Source organism: Sceloporus undulatus, chromosome 3, assembly GCF_019175285.1.
Source record: "Sceloporus undulatus isolate JIND9_A2432 ecotype Alabama chromosome 3, SceUnd_v1.1, whole genome shotgun sequence".
Lineage (NCBI taxonomy): Eukaryota > Metazoa > Chordata > Lepidosauria > Squamata > Phrynosomatidae > Sceloporus > Sceloporus undulatus.
This window is the reverse complement of record NC_056524.1, coordinates 169634094-169653825: the sequence shown is the minus strand read 5'-3', so window position 1 is coordinate 169653825 and position 19732 is coordinate 169634094. Positions and strand designations below refer to the sequence as shown.

The following is a 19732-nucleotide window of genomic DNA, read 5'->3' as shown; positions in this document are numbered from 1 at the left end:
GAAGAATTTTTGTGACATATCTATTTGGGGTTGTTTACCAGTTAGTGTATGTGGTGATGCTTGTCACCCTGTGCCATCCCTTCAGAGCTGTAATCTTTAGTCACAAGCCCAGGGAGGGAGGGAATAAATATCTCCTTTTACCAACAATGTAATCAATCTTACCTGTGGCAAAAGTATACCAAGGAGAATGCCCGCCATGATGGTATAGTTGTCCATAAACCAAATGAGTACTGCATTGGTGCATCCTCTCACATGTATGAACTCCTGAGCACTCAGGCGCTGTAAAGTAACAAGCACAGTCTTCACATAACAGATTGACTAGTCGCCTGGACAATATGGGTTTTGTCTAGAATACTAAGCATCCCCTGAATTTTGCACAAAGAGTTTGCTGCTGCATCTCCATCAGCTTTATTTGGCAAGATTACTTCCTTACCAAACATCTATTTTTGTACAAGCCTCCCCCTATATTCAGATCATTGGAGTGGGCACTGCACCAAGATCCTTTTTAGAATTGAGACCATGAAGCAGAGATTGTTCTTTATGGCATCCACAACTCCATCTCCAAATCATCCCAGGCCAGCTTCGGGTTTTTTTTTGTGTGCTGTTGTTGTTGTTGTTTTACTTAGAACACAATAGGCCCTTGGTTTCCACTAGCGTTTGGTTCAAGGACCTCCTGTCAAGGTTTGCTTTTGAGAATTTATACCTGTTTGGAATATTTTCCAGCTGTGGATGGTTGAATCCATGGATAAAGAATCTCTGGATATGGAGGGCCAACTGTACTAATGACAACCTTTTTGTTCAACAGGCTTGGGGTGAACAAATACCTTTCCTGCTTCCATGATGAGCTTTATGATTTTGTAATTGGCCAAGCAGGTTTACTTACCTTGTTTTGCTTATGATGATTTGTTACTTATAAGATGTTGTTGGTTATCTGTGTAATATTTCACTGAATATAATTTGTAACTATCTCAGGTAATGTTAGCTGGGATTGGAAAATAATGAGTGGATTTAAGATTTTCAACAAAACGTATCCATCCTACACTCACTGAGAAAACATGCACCTGTGATGAAACTAGATTTATACTAGACAACATACAACATGGTGGACTCACTGTGAGACAACCTTCCTATACTCATTGTGAGACAACATGCACCTTGACTCAGAAATCTGCATATCTGGAAGGACTGTGATGCATTTGGAAAAATCAAAAAATGTAAAAGCCAGGAATAAGTTTTTAAAATGTAAACAGTTATAAAGGCATCCAACAGAAAAATACAGATTTAATTGGTGAGGGAAATACATGTAAGAGTACATTAGAAAAATGTTGACATTTTTGTACACATTTTTGTAAAAAGAATTAGATGCATTAGGAAAAATACATATGGCAAATACACATGAAATTCCACACACGGAGAAAAAAAATGAAGTCTCACAAATAACAGGAATAAAAGATGGGATAGGATGGGATGGGAATGGAAATGCAAGTGAATTTCTGAGGAATGCAGTGAGATAGAGACTACAAAATAGAGATCTGTGGAACCCTGTTTGATGGAACCTCTACTTTGGCATTAACAGATTTCCTCGATCAAGATACATTTATATTTTATGTAGTGGCATTTGATCTCAATTTTTAATGACAAAGGGATGAGAGGGAGGATATGCAGTTCATTCCTATTTTAGGCTATTACTGTGCTAGAATTACCAAATGAAACAAAGTGCTATCCTGCCTGCAATAAATGCCAAGAAAGTAAGGGCATTTCTGTTTCTCCTGGACTAGGGACAGCTGGCACAGTTTGCAATTCTTCCTGTTTCCTGTTTTGTTTCAGTGAAATCAATACCTTGCTGAAACAGTTCTGACTAACTATGATGTACGGAAAACCCAAGAAACCCTGTCTCTCATTAGCCTAGCCTGATCTTTACAGGTTTACTCAGAAGCAGATGTGCTTATAGGAAATCATCCCTATCCTAAATAGCAGATATGGTGATTGTCGTCAAAATCTGATTGGGAGAAGTGGACAGCTGGACTTTCAAGTTACTTATGTCATGCTCTTTGCACATGAGTATTGTACAGTTGTAAAAAAGAGCAAGCCACAAACTAAAACTAAGGTTGCATCCGTACTGCATAAATAGCCCATGTTGACACCACTTTAACTGTCATGGCTCAATGCAATGGAATCCCGGGGACTGTAGTTTTGGGAGACATCTAGCATTTTCTGTCAGAGAGCTCTGGTGCCACAACAAATTGTATTCCCCAAAATTCCATAGCATTGAGCCATGGCAGTAAAAGTGATGTCAATCTGGATTATTTCTGCGGTGCAGATGGGGCCAAAGTGAGATAATTTCCCTCTCCTGGTCCATGACAAAAATGATTGATGCTGCAGACGAAATGCAAGGTTCAAAAGTGCAAGGTGTCAAATCTATTGGGACTTTCACCTGAATTCAAACAAGAAATAAATTGCTATATGCTCTTACCTCTAGATAAAGCATTTTATATCCACACATGGTGTTGATAACTGCTGTCTGAGGAGTGGAAAGAACAAACACAGTGAACCCAGTGCAACATGGATACTTTACTCAAGTCTTTTTTTTAAAAAAAGCTATGACAAAACTTTCTGGAATGAACAGCCATATGAAGATGAACCCCAAATTCTAAAAAATGAAGTGGAAACTGCAATAAGAGCAATGGCAAAAAATAAGTCACCACAAACAGATGATATTCCAGTTAAGATGCTGCAATCCACAATAAGAGAGTCAACTCTAGTGCTAACTAACATATGTCAACAGATATGGAAAACAAAACGATAACAGACTGGAAACGATCAATATACATCCCCATCCACAAAAAAGGAGACACAAAAGATTGCAGCTACTATAGAACCATAGCACGAATACCCCATGCAAGCAAAATTATGCTCAAAATTCTACAACATAGACTTCAACCATACATGGAGAGAGAGAAAAACAGAGGTCCAAGTGAGATTCAGGTAAGGAAGAGGCACTAGGAATTGCATTGCAAACATACAATGGATAATGGAGCACTCCAGAGAATTTCAAAAGAAAATCAGTATGTGCTTTATAGACTACAGCAAAGCCTTTGACAGCATAAATCATGAAAGGTTATGGAACAACCTTAAAGACATGGGAGCGCCAACACATGTGATAATCTTGATGAGGAATCTGTACTCAGGACAAGAGGCTACTGTCAGAACATAACATGGAGAAACAGAATGGTTCCCAATTGGCAAAAGAGTCAAACAAGGCTGCATCTTATCACCTCATTTGTACAATTTATACACAGAACATATTGTATAAAAAGCAGGCTAGTACACAAAAGAAGGAGGAGTGAAAATAGTAGGAAGGAATATCAACAATCTGAGATATGCAGGTGACACCATCATACTAGCAGAAAGCCTGAAAGCCCTGGAACAACTACTAAAAAATATCAAGGAAGAAAGTACAAAGGCAGGCCTATTGTTGAACATAAAGAAAACAAAAATAATGACCACAGAGTACTTACACAAATTTGAATTAGATAACAAAGAAATAGAAATAGTAAAAGAATTCTCATACCTGGGATCAAACATTGGGCCTAAACAGACCGGTGATAAATGCTGACATGGGGGCAGAGTGCCCCAACTCCGCCCTCATACTGGCATGATGTCATGCACCCCACCACACGGTTGGATGCATCACACCACATCTTTGGTACAGTGTTTACACGCACTGCAGCAAAGAGCTGCAGAAGAGCCATGGCAGCTAGTGCACACTTTCTGTGGCACAAAAAGGAGCTGCTTCTTTTTGCACCATGGAACGTCAGGTTGGGGGTGCTGTGTGTGGTTGCCGCGTCTCCAACCCAGTACTTCCATGGGTAGCGTTGAGCTGCCTCTTAGGGGTGGTCTGTTCAGCCCCATAGACAGAAATGGAGACTGCACCCAGGAAATCAGAAGATTAAGAATGGGAAGGACAGCTATGAAAGAACTAGAGAAGATCCTAACATGCAAGAATATACAACTAAGCACAAAGGTTAGAATTGTACAAGCCATTGTATTCCCTATTGCCATGTATGGATGTGAGAGCTGGACAGTTAAGGAGGATGATAGGAGGAAAATCAACTCGTTCAAAAAGTTGTGCTGGAGAAGAATGATAAGGATTCCATGAACAGTCATGGGTCCTGAAGGAGATCAAGCCAGAAATTTCCCTTGAAGCCAAGATGACAAAACTCAGGTTGTAGTACTTTGGACACATCATGAGAAGGCATGAATCACTGGAAAAAACAATAATGCTAGGAAAGGTAGAGGGAAGTAGAAAGAGAGGAAGGCCGCATGCAAGATGGATGGACTCTATTAAAGAGATCACAGGTATGAATTTGCAGGAATTGAGCAGAGCAGCAGAGGACAGAGGGTCTTGGAGATGTCTCATCAGCAGGATTGCCATGGGTCGAGATCGACTCGAAGGCAGTTAATAACAATAAAACAATATATTCATCTGCCTCCAGTTTACCTGTCTCAAAATATTAAATAAATCAAAATAATAAGAAGCATTCCATATATTAAAAATTATGCATTGGAGTAACACTCCTTTATCAGCTATTAGGTAAGTATATTTAATCAATAATTTAACTGCTACCACAATTATTATTTTGTTGTTGTGTGCCTTCCAGACATTTCCAACTTATGAAAACATTAAGGTGAACCTACCATGGGCTTTTCTTGACAGGTTTCTTAGAAGGTTTGCCATTGTCATCCTCTGAGGCCAAGAGTGTGGCATGCCCAAGCTCACCCAGTGAATTAACATGACCGAGTTGAGATCTGAACCTTGGTCTCAAGAGCCATAATCCGATGTTCAAACCACTACAGCACACAGGCTGTTACTACAGCACCTCAAACCCCCAAAGCCCACATAATGACAGACTCTAAACTCAGACACTGTGCTAATTCAAAGGTTACACCTCACCTTGCAATGACAAAACACTAGGTAAGAGTAATATATCCATGGCCTATTTTTATAGCTGTAAAGGGTTGAGCCATGATTCTCATCATGAATGCTACTCATAAATTGTGACTCTCTGCTCTATGCAGCCAAAACTTAGAACAAGCATATCCACATGCTACTGAACAGGTGGAGTCAGCAAGTCCAGGCACAACCACCTGGGAACATTTCCTTCACTTGCACAATACAGCAAGAATTAACTTACTAACATAATTGGACTTCTACAGAACTGCCATCCATTTTATTTGATAAGTGCCCTGTCTGAATAAAACAGTTCCCTATGGGAAGTTTCAAGTAAATACTAACTGTACCTTCCAAAGTCTTTTATATGATTCAGTACAGGTTTGTCTGCAAGTGTCACATGTTAAAATATGAATGTAGTTCAGTTATGCTTCAGAGTGGCTTATGAAGAAGAATCATAGAATCATAGAATCATAGAATCATAGAGTTGGAAGAGACCACTAGGGCCATCCAGTCCAACCCCCTGCCATGCAGGAAATCCAAATCAAAGCATCCCTGACAGATGGCCATCCAGCCTCTGTTTAAAGACCTCCAAGGAAGGAGACTCTATCACCCTCCGAGGGAGTGCATTCCATTGTCGAACAGCCCTAACTGTCAGGAAGTTCCTCCTAATGTTCAGGTGGAATCTCTTTTCCTGCAGCTTGCATCCATTGTTCCGGGTCCTGTTCTCTGGAGCAGCAGAAAACAAGCTTGCTCCCTCTTCAATATGACATCCCTTCAAATATTTAAACAGGGCGATCATATCACCTCTTAACCTTCTTTTCTCCAGGCTAAACATCCCCAGCTCTCTAAGTCGTTCCTCATAGGGCATGGTTTCCAGACCCTTCACCATTTTTGTCGCCCTCCTTTGGACACGCTCCAGTTTCTCAATGTCCTTTCTGAACTGTGGCGCCCAGAACTGGACACAATATTCTAGGTGGGGCCTGACCAAAGCAGAATACAGTGGCACTATTACTTCTCTTGATCTAGACACTATACTTCTATTGATGCAGCCTAAAATAGCATTGGCCTTTTTAGCTGCCGCATCACACTGTTCACTCATGTTCAACTTGTGGTCTACTTGGACTCCTAGATCCCTTTCACACGTAGTTTCATTCAGCCAGGTGTCACCCATCCTATATCTGTGCATTTTATTTTTCCACCCTAAGTGCAATACCTTACATTTCTCCGTGTTGAATTTCATTTTGTTAGCTTTGGCCCAGGAGTTCCCAGGAGTTCTCTTTGGGGTCATTCAGATATTGTTTTTTATAGTGTGACTACGTGGAAAATCTCACTCATACATTCTGAGTCTTTTACACTATGGAACAGCATCTATGCACATCTCTACAAGTTCGATCGCTCACACGTGCCAACACTCAAATAAAGAGAGAGTCAACAATATGTATTTATTCAAAACACGTTCAAGGCATGCAGAGTTTTATCCTGGCTTATCCCATGTCTATTCACATCAGTTGTTCACACTACCAATGATGCAAATCTTTTCAAAATAACTCAGGGGAGGGGACCCTATATTGATTTTACTGGGTTAAGTGGGGCGGGGGGTTGAAGCCACCTCCTCGCCCCAAATTTAATTGGCTACATTTGAAATTATCTGAACATCAAAGATTCCATCCAGATACAACCGAGATTATTTTCACAATCTGAAATACTCCTAAATTTCCAAAACATAGCACATCAGTGTATTGGCCACTTGCAACATGTGTCCAGGGATTCTCCAGAAACTTGTAAAGGGTCAATAAGCAAAATGATAGGCTGCTGTCAAAAGAAAGAAGCTACCAGAAGCTATGCTAGATACATAGATACAGACAAGAGTTACTGCTGTCTTGCTGTTGCCATCTGGCATTTATTTCACCAGTAGTTTTATTTTTACTTTTTTTTTCAAACCAAAAAAAACAACAACACATTATACTACTTTGGCAAGAGTACAACTTACAGTCCAGTGAGTCACAACAACTTACGAGAATGCTGAAGCAGATGGCATTTCTAATCACTTTTTGTTTATAGGCTAAGGCAGGCTAAAGGCTTCCCTGTGGGCAGTAAATTTGAGATGCAATTTAAGAGTAGCAAATTTTGTCTCCATTGCCCAGAGCTGACCTCATCTGGTCTTATGCCTGTATCATAAGAGAAAGAGGGTGGAGAGAGAGAAGGTGGGGAAAGGAACTCCAATGCAGACCCAGACACATAACACATGGGAACTGTTCCTGAGTGACACTATTCTGAGTGACGCTATTCTAACAGCTGCTCTCAGTAAGGAAAACTGTCCATTGTATCAATGCCCTACATCTGGGTGAGCCTTTAGCAATAAGTTCAAGCACACAACAAAGCTGTTTTAATACGGTCACTAATAACCAGGTGACAAAGGTGGTGGCAACAGAAAAAAAACATGACCATGGGGCATTGGCAGCTCATGCATGTGAAAGATCCCAGGTTGAATTTCTGGACCTGAATGCTGAGTTGGGGGGGCTGATGCCAATCACCGCAAACAGTGCACTGGAAAGATGAATGGTTCGACTCAGTCCAAGGGAGCTTCATACTTGCTGAGACTTGACATGGTATTACATGTGGGTTTCCTTCAGATGTTACATGACAGCATTTCTCCTAAGATGGGACACCGTTCTAAAGAAATCTTTACCTGAGGTTCACATCTGGGACTCAGTGAGGAAAAGACTGTTCATTGAAAAGAGTTGTTGACTCACAAGTTCCCTCACTGCAGTATAAACCCAGTTCAAAGTCAGCACTACAAGGTACACAGGAGGCAGTCAAATATTAGGCTGACCTGTAGGTTTTGTACCTCCCTTTCCACCTTTATTCACTTTTTTTAAAGTGGCACATATACATGCATGTATATTAATATTTGCCTTGCAGAGAAAAAAAGATTTTAAAATCAAAGTGAGTTATAAAACTGCTCTATCAGTTACACAGGTGGCTTGTGACATCAGACATACCACCCAAATAATTTCTTCCATTAGCAGATCTCTTCGGTTCAAACCCTACCACATTGGACCAAGGTGCTACGTGCCCTCATCTCTACTGAGGAAAGGAATCTGCCAAAATAGGAAAATTGCCAGTCTTCAAAGCCTCCAAGAGAAGTGGTTCTGTGTTAAAACAAAAAACAAGGCCTCCTGCAGTTTGCTTCATACTCCACTAAGGGGTTTTACCAAACTAGAAGTGCACTGCCAGCCACTTCCAAATTCACTGGACACTGAAATGAACACCAGAGGCCACAGGGGAAGAAAACTGTTCCCAGGACTTCCACAGTATGCCCATCCCTCCTCTAATACATAAGCACTACAATTCAGCGTCAATGTCAAAAAGTAAACTTGTTTGATTTGGCAAATTTTCTTGGGGCAACCAGTTGTGAGCTGCCCTTGGCTTGACCGAGATAGAAAATGGTGTATATGTTCCTTATAGAGTTACCCTGAAGGTCGTCTTGTGTTTTATGAACTGCATGAAACTTGACAAAACAGAATGACACTGACCTCATACATTAACAGCAAGTTTCCATGACTACAAGAGTAAATGACTAATTGCTGCTTACATCTGTACTGTTCCAATGGAAAAGCCAAACAGGTTTTGGAAATATATGTCAGGCAGCAAAAATTTATTCATCTCGATTCATTTTTAAAGACTGCTAGTATTTTACGTTCTGGACAAATTAGAGCAATGAGACAGTACTGCATGATTTCAAGAACTGTACTTTAACATATGGATAACATTGTGTACTTTTACAATTTCTAAAATAATAATAATAATAATTTTAACACTTCATTGTAGTTATTTGTACATTTCCATCACCGATAATCATACAGAAATGAAAATATTTCATTGCCTGAATGTATCGCCCTCTTTTTCACCAATCCCAGTGGAATACAAATTTGTAATTAATTGAAAATGTGCTTCTTATTACATTAAAACTGATATGATTTCATTTACTAAAAATGTGTCTTTGGAAAGCCGAAAAGCCATGGCACCGGTGGCTATGGCACCCCTTTTGTGGATACTTTTTGTTCCCTGGAAAGCCAGATCAGGGCCACAGCATGCCCGTAAGGGCAGTCTGCACAGCCTCTAACTCAGCAACTCCAAGCAATTTTAAAAAATCAGAGAAAAGAAACCCCTTCCAAATCATAGCACTACTTCAGTAAACCATGGCCCAATTTTTTAAAAAACACCTTCAAAGAGTCTTAATGCAGATCCACAAGATTGCTGGGAACAGTCCCTCTCCCCTGCAAAAAAAAAAAATGGAATGAGTAGATGTAAAAATAATGTCACTGGCAAAACCCAGCAAAACCAAAGAAACTGTATCACAAGAACTCAGTCTGGAAGAGTGCATGGTATAACAAAGTTATTGCTCCATAAAATGGTTAGAAGGGAAGAGATTTTAAAATTTTGTTCAACATATACCAGGAAGAGTTCTAAAAACCAACATAACTAAACTAACTCATAATAAACAAACTTCTGAGAATGATTATAAAAAGCTTAGTTTTAGATTTCTAGACTCCAGTATTCCAAAGATTGTTAATGAATAATCAGTTTTTGATGCAAAAAGACCACCAAAATCAAGACTCATGACATGCAAATGAACATCACCCAGGGTCAGGGGGGTTCCCAGCAGACAATGGCTCACTCATTAAATAGACACAAATCCTCCTTCCATATCCTCAGACACCGAGGCCTTGCCATTCACCAACAGACCAACACACAGATTAACGTATAAATCACTTCCTCTCAACTAAGGGTCACACAGGATATATACCTCACACACCTCCATGCCACCATTCTCTGAAGATGCCAGCCACATATGCAGGTGAAACATCAGGAATAAATTCTTGTAGAACATGGTCACATAGCCCGAAAACCCACAAAAACAAAACAAAAAGAATAGATTCCATAGTCCAGTGCTTGGGAACATTTCATTTTTAGACAACAATTCCTTAGGTCCCTCAGGCTGGCAAGGCCAGTAGCCATGCTGCCTGGAAAACTGTGGGATCAATAGTCCAAAAAAGTAACATTACATCCAGCCTAAGAATGTGTGCATCCAAGATGTGCACAATGAATGCTACTTCCATGCACAGATTGCCACTGATGGTACTGATTTAACTTGTCAAGCTGATATTCTTTCACTGGGAAGCTTGTATTTCCTTAGATATGAGTAACAAATAGGAAACTGCCAAATTAATATTAAATAATTATTGTTTTTACCTTATTTGTGATACAACAAGAGTAAGGAACTCCACACGCTAGTGGTCCTGGGGCTGAACAGTCATGATATTGATTTGTTGACCAGTCATTGTAATCTTCTCCACCACAACACTTAAACTTTAGGAAGAAAAAAAAAGGGTGTTACGTAAGGCAACTTTCTTAACATTGTTGTGGAAAGTAAACAGTACTGTATTAATTTTAAAAGCTTTTTATAAGTCGAAAGGGGGGACCCTAATGACTGCTTTAGTGGCTGCATGACTTAATTTCTCATCTTGCAAACACATGCAAAGATGCCTAATATTATTTTAAAATACATAAATTACATATTAAACTGTGAAAGTGATGAAATACAAAACTACCATATCATTATTTATTACTACTCACATAGAGATAAGGATAAACACAAGGAATACAAGCTCAGTGAGCGAATGACATTTTGCTAGCAGTATATACTGACAGTGAAGCATGGAATCCAAACATGTAGTAATGAACCCTGTACATCCAACTAAGGACCAAACCATGTGGCTGCAACTGAAACAGAGACAAGTGCAAAAAAATGTGTACACACACATATAGGCATATGCATCCACATGTATATGATCATAAGAGAAAGAATACCTAATTATCTGTACAAGTGTGTGGATGACAAAAGAATGTGTACAAATTAAAATGGGCAATGGTGATACCACTTTAAAGGGGGGCCCTCCCATAGATAAGGTAAGGTTTGTTCAGAGGGGATTTGCCTTTGCCTTCCTCTGAGGCTGAGAGTGTGACTTGTCTAAAGGTCACCTAGTGGGTTTCCATGGCTGAGTTTGGATTCAAACCCTGGTCTCCAGAGTTACAGTCCTGCATTCAAACCAGTACACAATGCTGGCTCTCCAACAATACCTACAAACCTTTAAAAAAATTCACAGCATATTGCATGCAGAACAGACCAAAATTGGCAATTTTCTAGAAAAAAAAATCCAAAGTTTGCTGATCAGTCTAAAACTTGCATGAACATATTTGGGATGGCAACCCAAGTTTAAATTTCAAGTTTGGTCAATACAGATTCATAAATCTACATTCTAGAGAAGAGAATACAGAAACCTGGAGTGTTTCTTCGGAAGCTAGCTCAATAAATAAGTGAATTGAGTTCAAAACCTTACTACACTATTTGTTTTGGCCCATTAGAAAGCACATTAATTTTAGTGACTCTATACAGAATTATAGAAACACAAAGAGGTAAACATTTCAGATTATATTACAGCTACTGTAGCCTAAAGGCACCAGATCTGGCCTGATCTTGAAAGCTAAGAAAGGTAAGCTTTGGTCAGTATTTGGATGGGAGAGTGCCAATAAATAACAGGTGCTGTAGGCTATATTTCTGAAGGGGAAATTCACTTGTAAGTATTCTTTGCTTAAGGAAACCCTATGAAATCTATGAGATTGTTTATACACATACATAGTTCTGTCCTGCTCTTATTTTAATGATTCTACTGGGTGTGTGTGTACTGTAATCCATCCTTGAAATATTTTTATTGAAAAACAGAATATAAATGCATAAATAGATGCCCCAAAAGCTGCCAATGGATGAGCCATGTCAGCAGTTTTTGTTCCTTAAGACTAGCAGCATGTATTTCCTAGCTGCCCAAAAAACAGGAAGCAAAAGAAAATCTGAAGTGTTTTTTGAGATACAAGCATGATTCAACTATATGGAAGTTAAGTGGCTTGCAGCTTCTCAGATTCACAGAGTAAGAAATGTCATATGAAGGACACTGCAAAGGAAGTAAGAACTCAAGGTCTAATCCCAACCAGAGTGTATAAAGCAACACTTTGAAAAATATCTTCTTCTCCCTCCCTCCCTCCCTCCCTCCCTTCCCTCCTCCTCCTTCTCAGTAGTTGCACTACAATTACCAGAACTCTCCAGGCAATGTGGCTACAAGGATCCTGGAAATTATAATCCAAACTCTGGACTAAACAATCCCAATCTACTGTAGTACCCAACATTATTGATACTGTCTTTGGCCCTGTACAGACCGGAAATTTGGGCTGGCTGGGGGGCGGAGTTGGGGCATAGCATCTCCATGACAGATGCCCCAGCTCTGCCCCCAGGGTGCCCTGATGCTCCTTGGCCCTGGTCTATATGACACAGTGCCGAAGAAGCACCATATAGCCGTGGCCCCGCAGCTATAGCACCCTTTCCAAAGAACAAAAAGGAGCTGGTTTTTGCAGCTCCTTTTCATGCCCTGGAAAGGCCAGGTTGGGGCCATGGCATGCGGTTGCTGCAGCCCTGATTTGGCTGAAGAAGGGGCGGCCAGAGGCTACTCCTTCGTGGCTGTTTGTACAGTCCCTTTATTATATTAAATTGACAACAAGAGGCTCTCTAACCTCATGGCAAAGACAAATATAGTGAACTAATGAACTAGTTGTTTTAAATGGAAATAAATAGCAATAGCAGCTTCATTTACTGTACTAAGTGCTCCCTAAGCAGTTTACAAGGTGTAAGCTAACTGCCCCCAACAAGCTGGTTACTCATTTTAGCGACCTCCAAAGGATGCTAGGCTAAGTTGACCCTGAGCCCCTGGCTGGGACTGAACTCACAACCTTGTGGCTTGTGAGTGAATGGCTGCAGTACTGGCATTTAATCACTGTGCCATCAGTACTGGTCCAAAGATAAAAAATCTGTGTAAATAGGCTTTATCAGTAGTGACATGTTTAAAATCTCATGAAGTCTGTATACAGACATCTAATTAAATTCCTAATGCATTTGGCAAAATACACAAAAACTAAAAGCTGAGATCTGCCAACAACTACATTCCTGAAGAAGGCTGGCCTCAAAACATGAGATTTTTAACAGAGATTCGCAACAAATTTAGTAATAAATCTTACTTACATCATTTGTGGCCCACAGCTTCTATCTGATGTCATTTAATTTATTCAGCTTTCACAAGTGACTATGGAGTCCCATAGATTTTTATCAGAAACACTTCCAAACAGAATAAACTAATAAGATAGTAGCTTATGTAATTTAACTGTCAGAAAAAGGACTAGAATTCAGAAACTAGTAAACACTGTGTAATGATCTTTAGTGATTTAACTAAACATCTATTTTGTAGATGTCTAAGCAAAACCAAAAACATACAACTTTGTAAACTTACTTTGAATCCAATGGGGGAGTATATCTACACTTGAATGATGACAATACTAGATCTCTATGACAGAGTTCCAGACAACAGCATTTCCCTGGAAGGAGCCATTGCAGTTCAACCAGTATTAAATTGCAATTAATTGGTAGGGCAGAAGCACTCTAAGAAGTTGTGAGGTTATACACACCTAAAATAAATTTTCTCTAATTCTTTATTAAAGAGAAGATTGCCTTTAAAAAATATTACCTAACAAAAGAAACAATTTGTTAGGAAATGCTATGAGCCCAGTTCCATTTATATAAATAGAAATGTACTTCTTATACATCTCCTATTCACTTAAATTGACCTTGCCCGCAAGAAACTTTTTTGTGATCTGTGCCCCAAATCTTCACTATAACAAGAGTGTGTGGTGTGTGTTTTTAATGATGTGAGTTGTCATTCATGTTTATTCATATGTTGGCATTTTGGCCATTTCTCTCTATCAAGAGAAGCAAATTGCAACCCTGAGGCCACATGCAAGTCCTCAAGGCTGGTTTTATGGGCCTCCCCCACCCCCTTCATACTTTCTCTGGCATTTTTCAGAACACAAAATGACATTCCAGCCACTTCCAGCTCCTTGTTTTTCTTTTAGCCTTTCAGATAGTCTTTGAGGATCCCAGAGCCTGAAACTTGGTCCAGAACCATCCTGCTTGCTTGTCCCCTACTCTAAATTAATCAGAAATATTTCATTCCACTTAAGGCACAAATACCCCACAAACAATGCAACAAAAACCAACTAATCAACTAAACAAGTGATGAAATTATGCCCATAAATAGTCCCCAAGATCCACATTGAGGATTGATTTCTTCATTGCTGGGAAGTACACCAAATTATAAGTATAGGGATCAGTGAACAGATACTACTGTGCTATTAATTTGACACCCTAAAACAAACCTTCTCTTGAACAAAATCCATTATGTTCTTGAAGTCCAAATCATCATAATAGTTCTTAATTCCTCTTCGGATGTTGTTATTTAAAAAGTCAATCGTCTAAGAGGGGAAAAAGAGAAAGATGATCAAGCATACACAATATGAAAAAAATTGATTATATTATCTATATTAAAAAATGTGCATGTTCAAGTCTGTCTTTCATAGCTACGAGACTATGACACTTATAACCTCAAAATTTAGAAATTATATTAAAGAGACCCTAAGGATTTGCATCCAAGAATTATCTTATTTTTAAAACTGATTAATTGTTTTTAATTTATTAGAAACTCTCTAAAGTCTGTAGTATCACATTGAGTCACTAGATGGCAGTCACAAGGATCCTTGGGTATAAGAGAGCTCCTCAAAAGTGGGAGTTACTTTAAGAGCAAGAAGGCTTGAAGTTTGGTCTACATACAAGTAGCTCGTTTGGAGAATCAACTACCCAAAGCTTTCCATTTGGCCTTTCTCATACAGGTCTCCTTGTTGTGCATTACCATAACTGGTGAAGCATGGCTGTTCCTGTTTGTCTGTATGATATGTAGGTGAAAGAGAGGAATGAGGAGAGGATTCCCAGCTTTCATTTTTAAAAAGAGAGTATGCATCTGGCCTTTGTAGACACCAAGGTGTAAGTAAAATGTAGTTACTATGTGGCTCAATGGTTTTTCAAAAAATGACCCTGCTACTGACTTTCAGTTTTTCTAGTTGTAAGCAAAGTCACATAGAAATATAAGCAGTACAGTGACCAACCCACAGATCTCAGTATAATACGCCCATACAATATGTGAACCATACCAAATAGCATTGCTATTAGAGAATTAAGTGACAGTCTTCAACTGTAACTATTGGAACAGCTCAAGCAGTTGCCTGCACTGGGAGCAGGATGTATGTGACAGATTGGGAGTGAGGAAAATGGGATGGTGGTAAAGGTTGTCCTTTGAAATCATCTCATCTTTCAGGCTGCAGTCCAACTAGCATCCACTTGTTCTAAAGTAAACCAAGATGAACTCAGAGGTAATAACTTCTCAATAATTACATACAGGCCTGAATCTTGTTTTCGTTCTGTTTGGAGTAGACCCACTGAATCCATTGGATTTATCAGATGTGTTGACAATTGATTGAATGCCAACTATAGGAAGGTACTGTGAACTGACTTTAAAAAAACAAGAAGTAGTAGTAATTTTGTATTAGGCTTCTTGAAGTCAGAGAATGATGCAACAACATTTTGCATGAAGAACCAAGAAAGTCTACGTGGGCCATAGTGATGTTTCCCTTCTTCTATATCTACCCTGTCTTTACTCATTCCCTACACTTTGATATAGATGAACAGGGATGACTTCATTTTCTTCTCCAGTCAGTCCTTTCACAATTCTTTCTCTAGCATACAGCTTAACATAGCATCCTAAGTAATAATTCTATCCATAGATGGCGGACCTATTCTACAATAAAGGCTATTTCTTTTGTGGATCTATCCTATTATCTTGAGAGAGTTTTATTCACTTAATTATTTGCAAGAAAGCAGTTGATTCAGGGCAGGCAGAATTATGGAGACCCTATCAATGAGAGGCCTCCACTATCCCTGGTCAATAACTTCCCTGCTCAGTCTTCCAACCCTGTGTTGGTCTTAAGCAAAGCTTGGAAGTTGGTGTTTTGGATTACAATTCCCAGACTCTTCCAGTCAGCAGTGAAAAAAGTAACTTTTCCAAGCTCTGCACAAATGTTTTGTGACAAAACAGAATTGCCAGGCCAGTGTTGCCTTGTATTCCTGGCAACAACAACCCAGAATTTCTTATCAGTGAAGGGAAAGGGCTTACAGAAAGCTGGAAATGAGAACTTGGGTGGAAATGTCATTTCCATCTCCACCCTGCATGGCTTCCTAGGATGAATATAGCATAAAGGCTCACTGTAACAAGAACTGAACATGTCACACATACATCATCATGAATACTCATTTTGATAATTGGGCAGGCTCCCATAATTGTACCCACTCCCTGACAACTGGTGGTGACACCAGTTAAAAATGTCTGTGAACGTTTAAAAATGGGACCGCCCGACTTACCGGGCCAGTCCAGTTGCTGACCTGAGGGACAGCACCCTTTTGCTCACACCGCGGAGGCCCAGAGGGCACCTTAAGCCGGTTCCCCTCTGTCATCCCGAGGCCTGGCCGTGACCAGGCAATTCGGTTCATCAACCAACATAGGTTGGTGGATGACAGATCCAGACCTTATGCTTTCAGGCCAACCCTCTACACTTACTTGCTTATTTGCCTGTTGTAATAAAGCTGTGACCTTTTTCTGCCTGTTGATTGTCTGGTGTGTTTTTTCTGCCTTCCTTTCCCTCCACAGCAAACACTGCTACTAAAAACCAGTTTCATTCAGGAGAGATGGTACTGTCTAACAGCTGCTTTCCAGTTTTCTCTTCCTCCCTTCTCAGAATCCAGTGTCTTAAGCCTGCTATCCTATAGCTATGTTCCTGATATTCAACCTCACTGAACACAATGGAATTCACTTCTGAGTAAAGGTGCACAGGAATCAAATGTAAATGCCCTTGATAATATTAAGCTACAACAGAAGTTGGGAACATGCTGGCTGTGAACTGTATGTAGCCTCTAACCTATTTCTGCACCCCTCCTATCTCTAGGATAAGGCCCTGTCCCATTAAAAAAACAATTCTCCTCAACTGCTCAGAACACCACCAAGAGTGATATTGTGCACTAAAAAAGTCTCTATGACACACACTGTATATACTTTTCTTCCCCTATATTGGAAGAAGAAGAAGAGATGGGGAAAATCCTGCAATGCCAGAAGGTAAAGCAGGCAAAATGAAGAGTCTGTTCATTCATTCACTCTCCTTTTTTCCTTCCCTCAGCTGCCTGCCTGCCTAGGAAATGGAAGAAAAACCACAACTGCCCGCACTCTGTCCTGCTATAAAGAGCTGGCTTCTTCCTGACTGTCTGGCTCTGCTGACCTTCAAAGACAGGCTGTGTGGGAGAAGTAGAGCTGACTATGGAAGATGCCTTTCTTGTCATATTCAAGTAAGTGTAAATGGAACTGCTGCCTAAATTATCCTATTAAATCTACCTACTGAAAGATTGCAGCTTTAAATATGTTCCAATACTTCTTTTACTAGCTTAATATTATGGCCATTTGTTGTTGTTAACTGGCCTCAGGGCGACCCTGCGGATGAGACGCCTCCAAGACCTCCTGTCCTCCACAGCTCTGCTTAGGTCCTGTACATTCAGACCCGTGACCTCCCTGATTGAATGTATCCATCTGGTGTGCAGCCTTCCTCTCTTTCTATTGCCTTCTACCTTCCCTAGCATTATCTTTTCTAGCGGATCCTGCCTTCTCATGATGTGGCCAAAGTATGACTGTGTCAGTTTAGTCATCTTGGCTGCCAGGGAGAGTTCAGGCTTAATCTGTTCAAGGACTCATTTCTTTGTCTTTTTGGCTGTCCACAATATCCCCAGCCATCTTTTCCAGCACCACATCTCAAATGAGTTTATTTTCCTTCTGTCAGCTTTCCTCACTGTCCAGCTCTTACATCTGTACATGGTGATGGGGTATATAATATATTGGACGATTCTACCTTTAGTACTCAGTTAGACTAGAATCTTGTCTAGTTCTTCCATATCTGCCCTTCTCATTCCTAATCTTCTTCAGATTTCTTAACTACAGTCTCCATTCTGATCAATGTTTGATCCAAGGTAAGGGAAATCTAACCATTTCAATTTCCTCATTATCTAGGTTGAAATTATGTAGATCCTCTGTGGTCATTATTTTTGTTTTCTCTGTGTTCAGCAGTAAGCCTGCCTTTGCATTTTCTTCCTTGATCTTTCCTTAGTAATTGTTCCAAGTCTATAGTGTTTTCTGCTGGTATTATGGTATCATCTGATTCTGACTATCTTAAATTGTTGATGTTCCTTCCTCCTATCTTTACTCCTCCTTCTGAGTCAACTCCTGCTCTCCGTATATTTTCTACATACAAATTAAAAAGGTAGGGTGATAATATGCAGCCTTGCCTGCTCCCCTTGCCAACTGAGAACCATTCTCTTTCTCCATGTTCTGTTCAAGTAGCCTCTTGTCCTACCTACAGATTTCTCATCAGGACAATCAAATGTAATGGCATTCCCATGTATTTAAGAGTATTCCATAGATTTTCATGATCAAGGATTTGCTATAGTCTATGAAGCACATGCTGATTTTCTTCTGAAATTCCTTGGTTCGCTCATGTTTGCAATGACGTCCTTAATCTCTCTTCCTTATGGCCTTATCAGTATATTAAGTGATCTTTGTACTGGCAGACTTATAGGCTATCCTGAAGAGGCCTCTCTTGCCTGGCTGCTTGGAAATATAATTTGGAGACCATGTGCTTGGCACAGAAAAAACCACTGGCTCTATCCCCAGAAGAAATAAACAAAAATTATCTCAAGTTGCACGATGCCCCACACAATTCTCAGTAACTGGAGGAGGTTGAAAATTTGTAGAAAAGCTTATTTTAAAAAAAAATTGAGAAGAATAAAAATATTACCAATAATAACACACTGTATCAAAGTATCTTGAATATACCTGATCTTGTCTGAGTTCTGAAGCTAAGCAGGACCAGGTGTGATTAATACTGGAATGGGAGCTTACCAGGGAACTGTTTTTGTTATTTGCCATCAAGTTGACTTAGGCTGCTGCCACACTGCAGAATTAATGCAGTTTGACACCACTTTAACTGTCATGACTCCATCCTATGGAATCCTGGGGTTTGTAGTTTGCTGTGGCATCAGAGCTCTCTGACAAAGAATGCTAAATATCTCACAGAACTACATATTTCAGAATTTCATAGCATTGAGCTATGGTAGTGTCTAATTGCAATGACTTTGCAGTGTAGATGCAGCCCTAGACTAACGGAGACCTTATGAATGAAAGACTTACATTAACCCCAATTAATAAATAACCTGCTCAGGTCTTGCAAACTCAGGGCTGTGGCTTCCTTCTTAGCAAAGAATCTGTCTAAAACCCTACCATGCTACTGCCATTCAAATTTGACAATACTGTGTTAGAGGGACAGTTTAACACAATGTTTCTTTCTTATGTCCTACAACATGTGCTGTGTTACAGCTCAATTCTGACCTTTAAATCCTGACTACATTTTCAGTGACCCAAAAATGCACTCATGTTATTACCTTTGACCAATTATACAATATTGGCACAAGAAGTTCAACAATATTTCAGTGACAGAAGCCACATATACAGACACTTATGAAAGTTGACAAGATTTCCAAAGTAAATTCTTCATGAAGAATGAGAAGGTATGAAATGAAAGGAAGTTATTTCTATGGTACAGAAAAGAGTTTAATTTTGTTAAGACAGGGATGGATATCCTGCAAATCTGTGGGCCATATGAGGTCCTCTGGAGGATCCCTTGGAAACTCCAAGG

At 39.8% G+C, this 19732-nt stretch overlaps 1 protein-coding gene across 1 annotated transcript in view; it reads right to left on the bottom strand.

The window, feature by feature from the left end:
* Positions 1-19732, bottom strand: part of TSPAN15 (tetraspanin 15) — a 39642-nt gene that overhangs the window by 1696 nt on the left and 18214 nt on the right. Inside the window, exons 4-7 of the mRNA XM_042456057.1 lie at positions 14273-14368; positions 10211-10327; positions 2474-2521; positions 163-279 (exon numbers count right to left, since the gene is read on the bottom strand). Of these exons, the coding sequence (XP_042311991.1) occupies positions 163-279; positions 2474-2521; positions 10211-10327; positions 14273-14368 (378 nt within the window). The remainder of the gene's footprint in view (positions 1-162; positions 280-2473; positions 2522-10210; positions 10328-14272; positions 14369-19732) is intronic.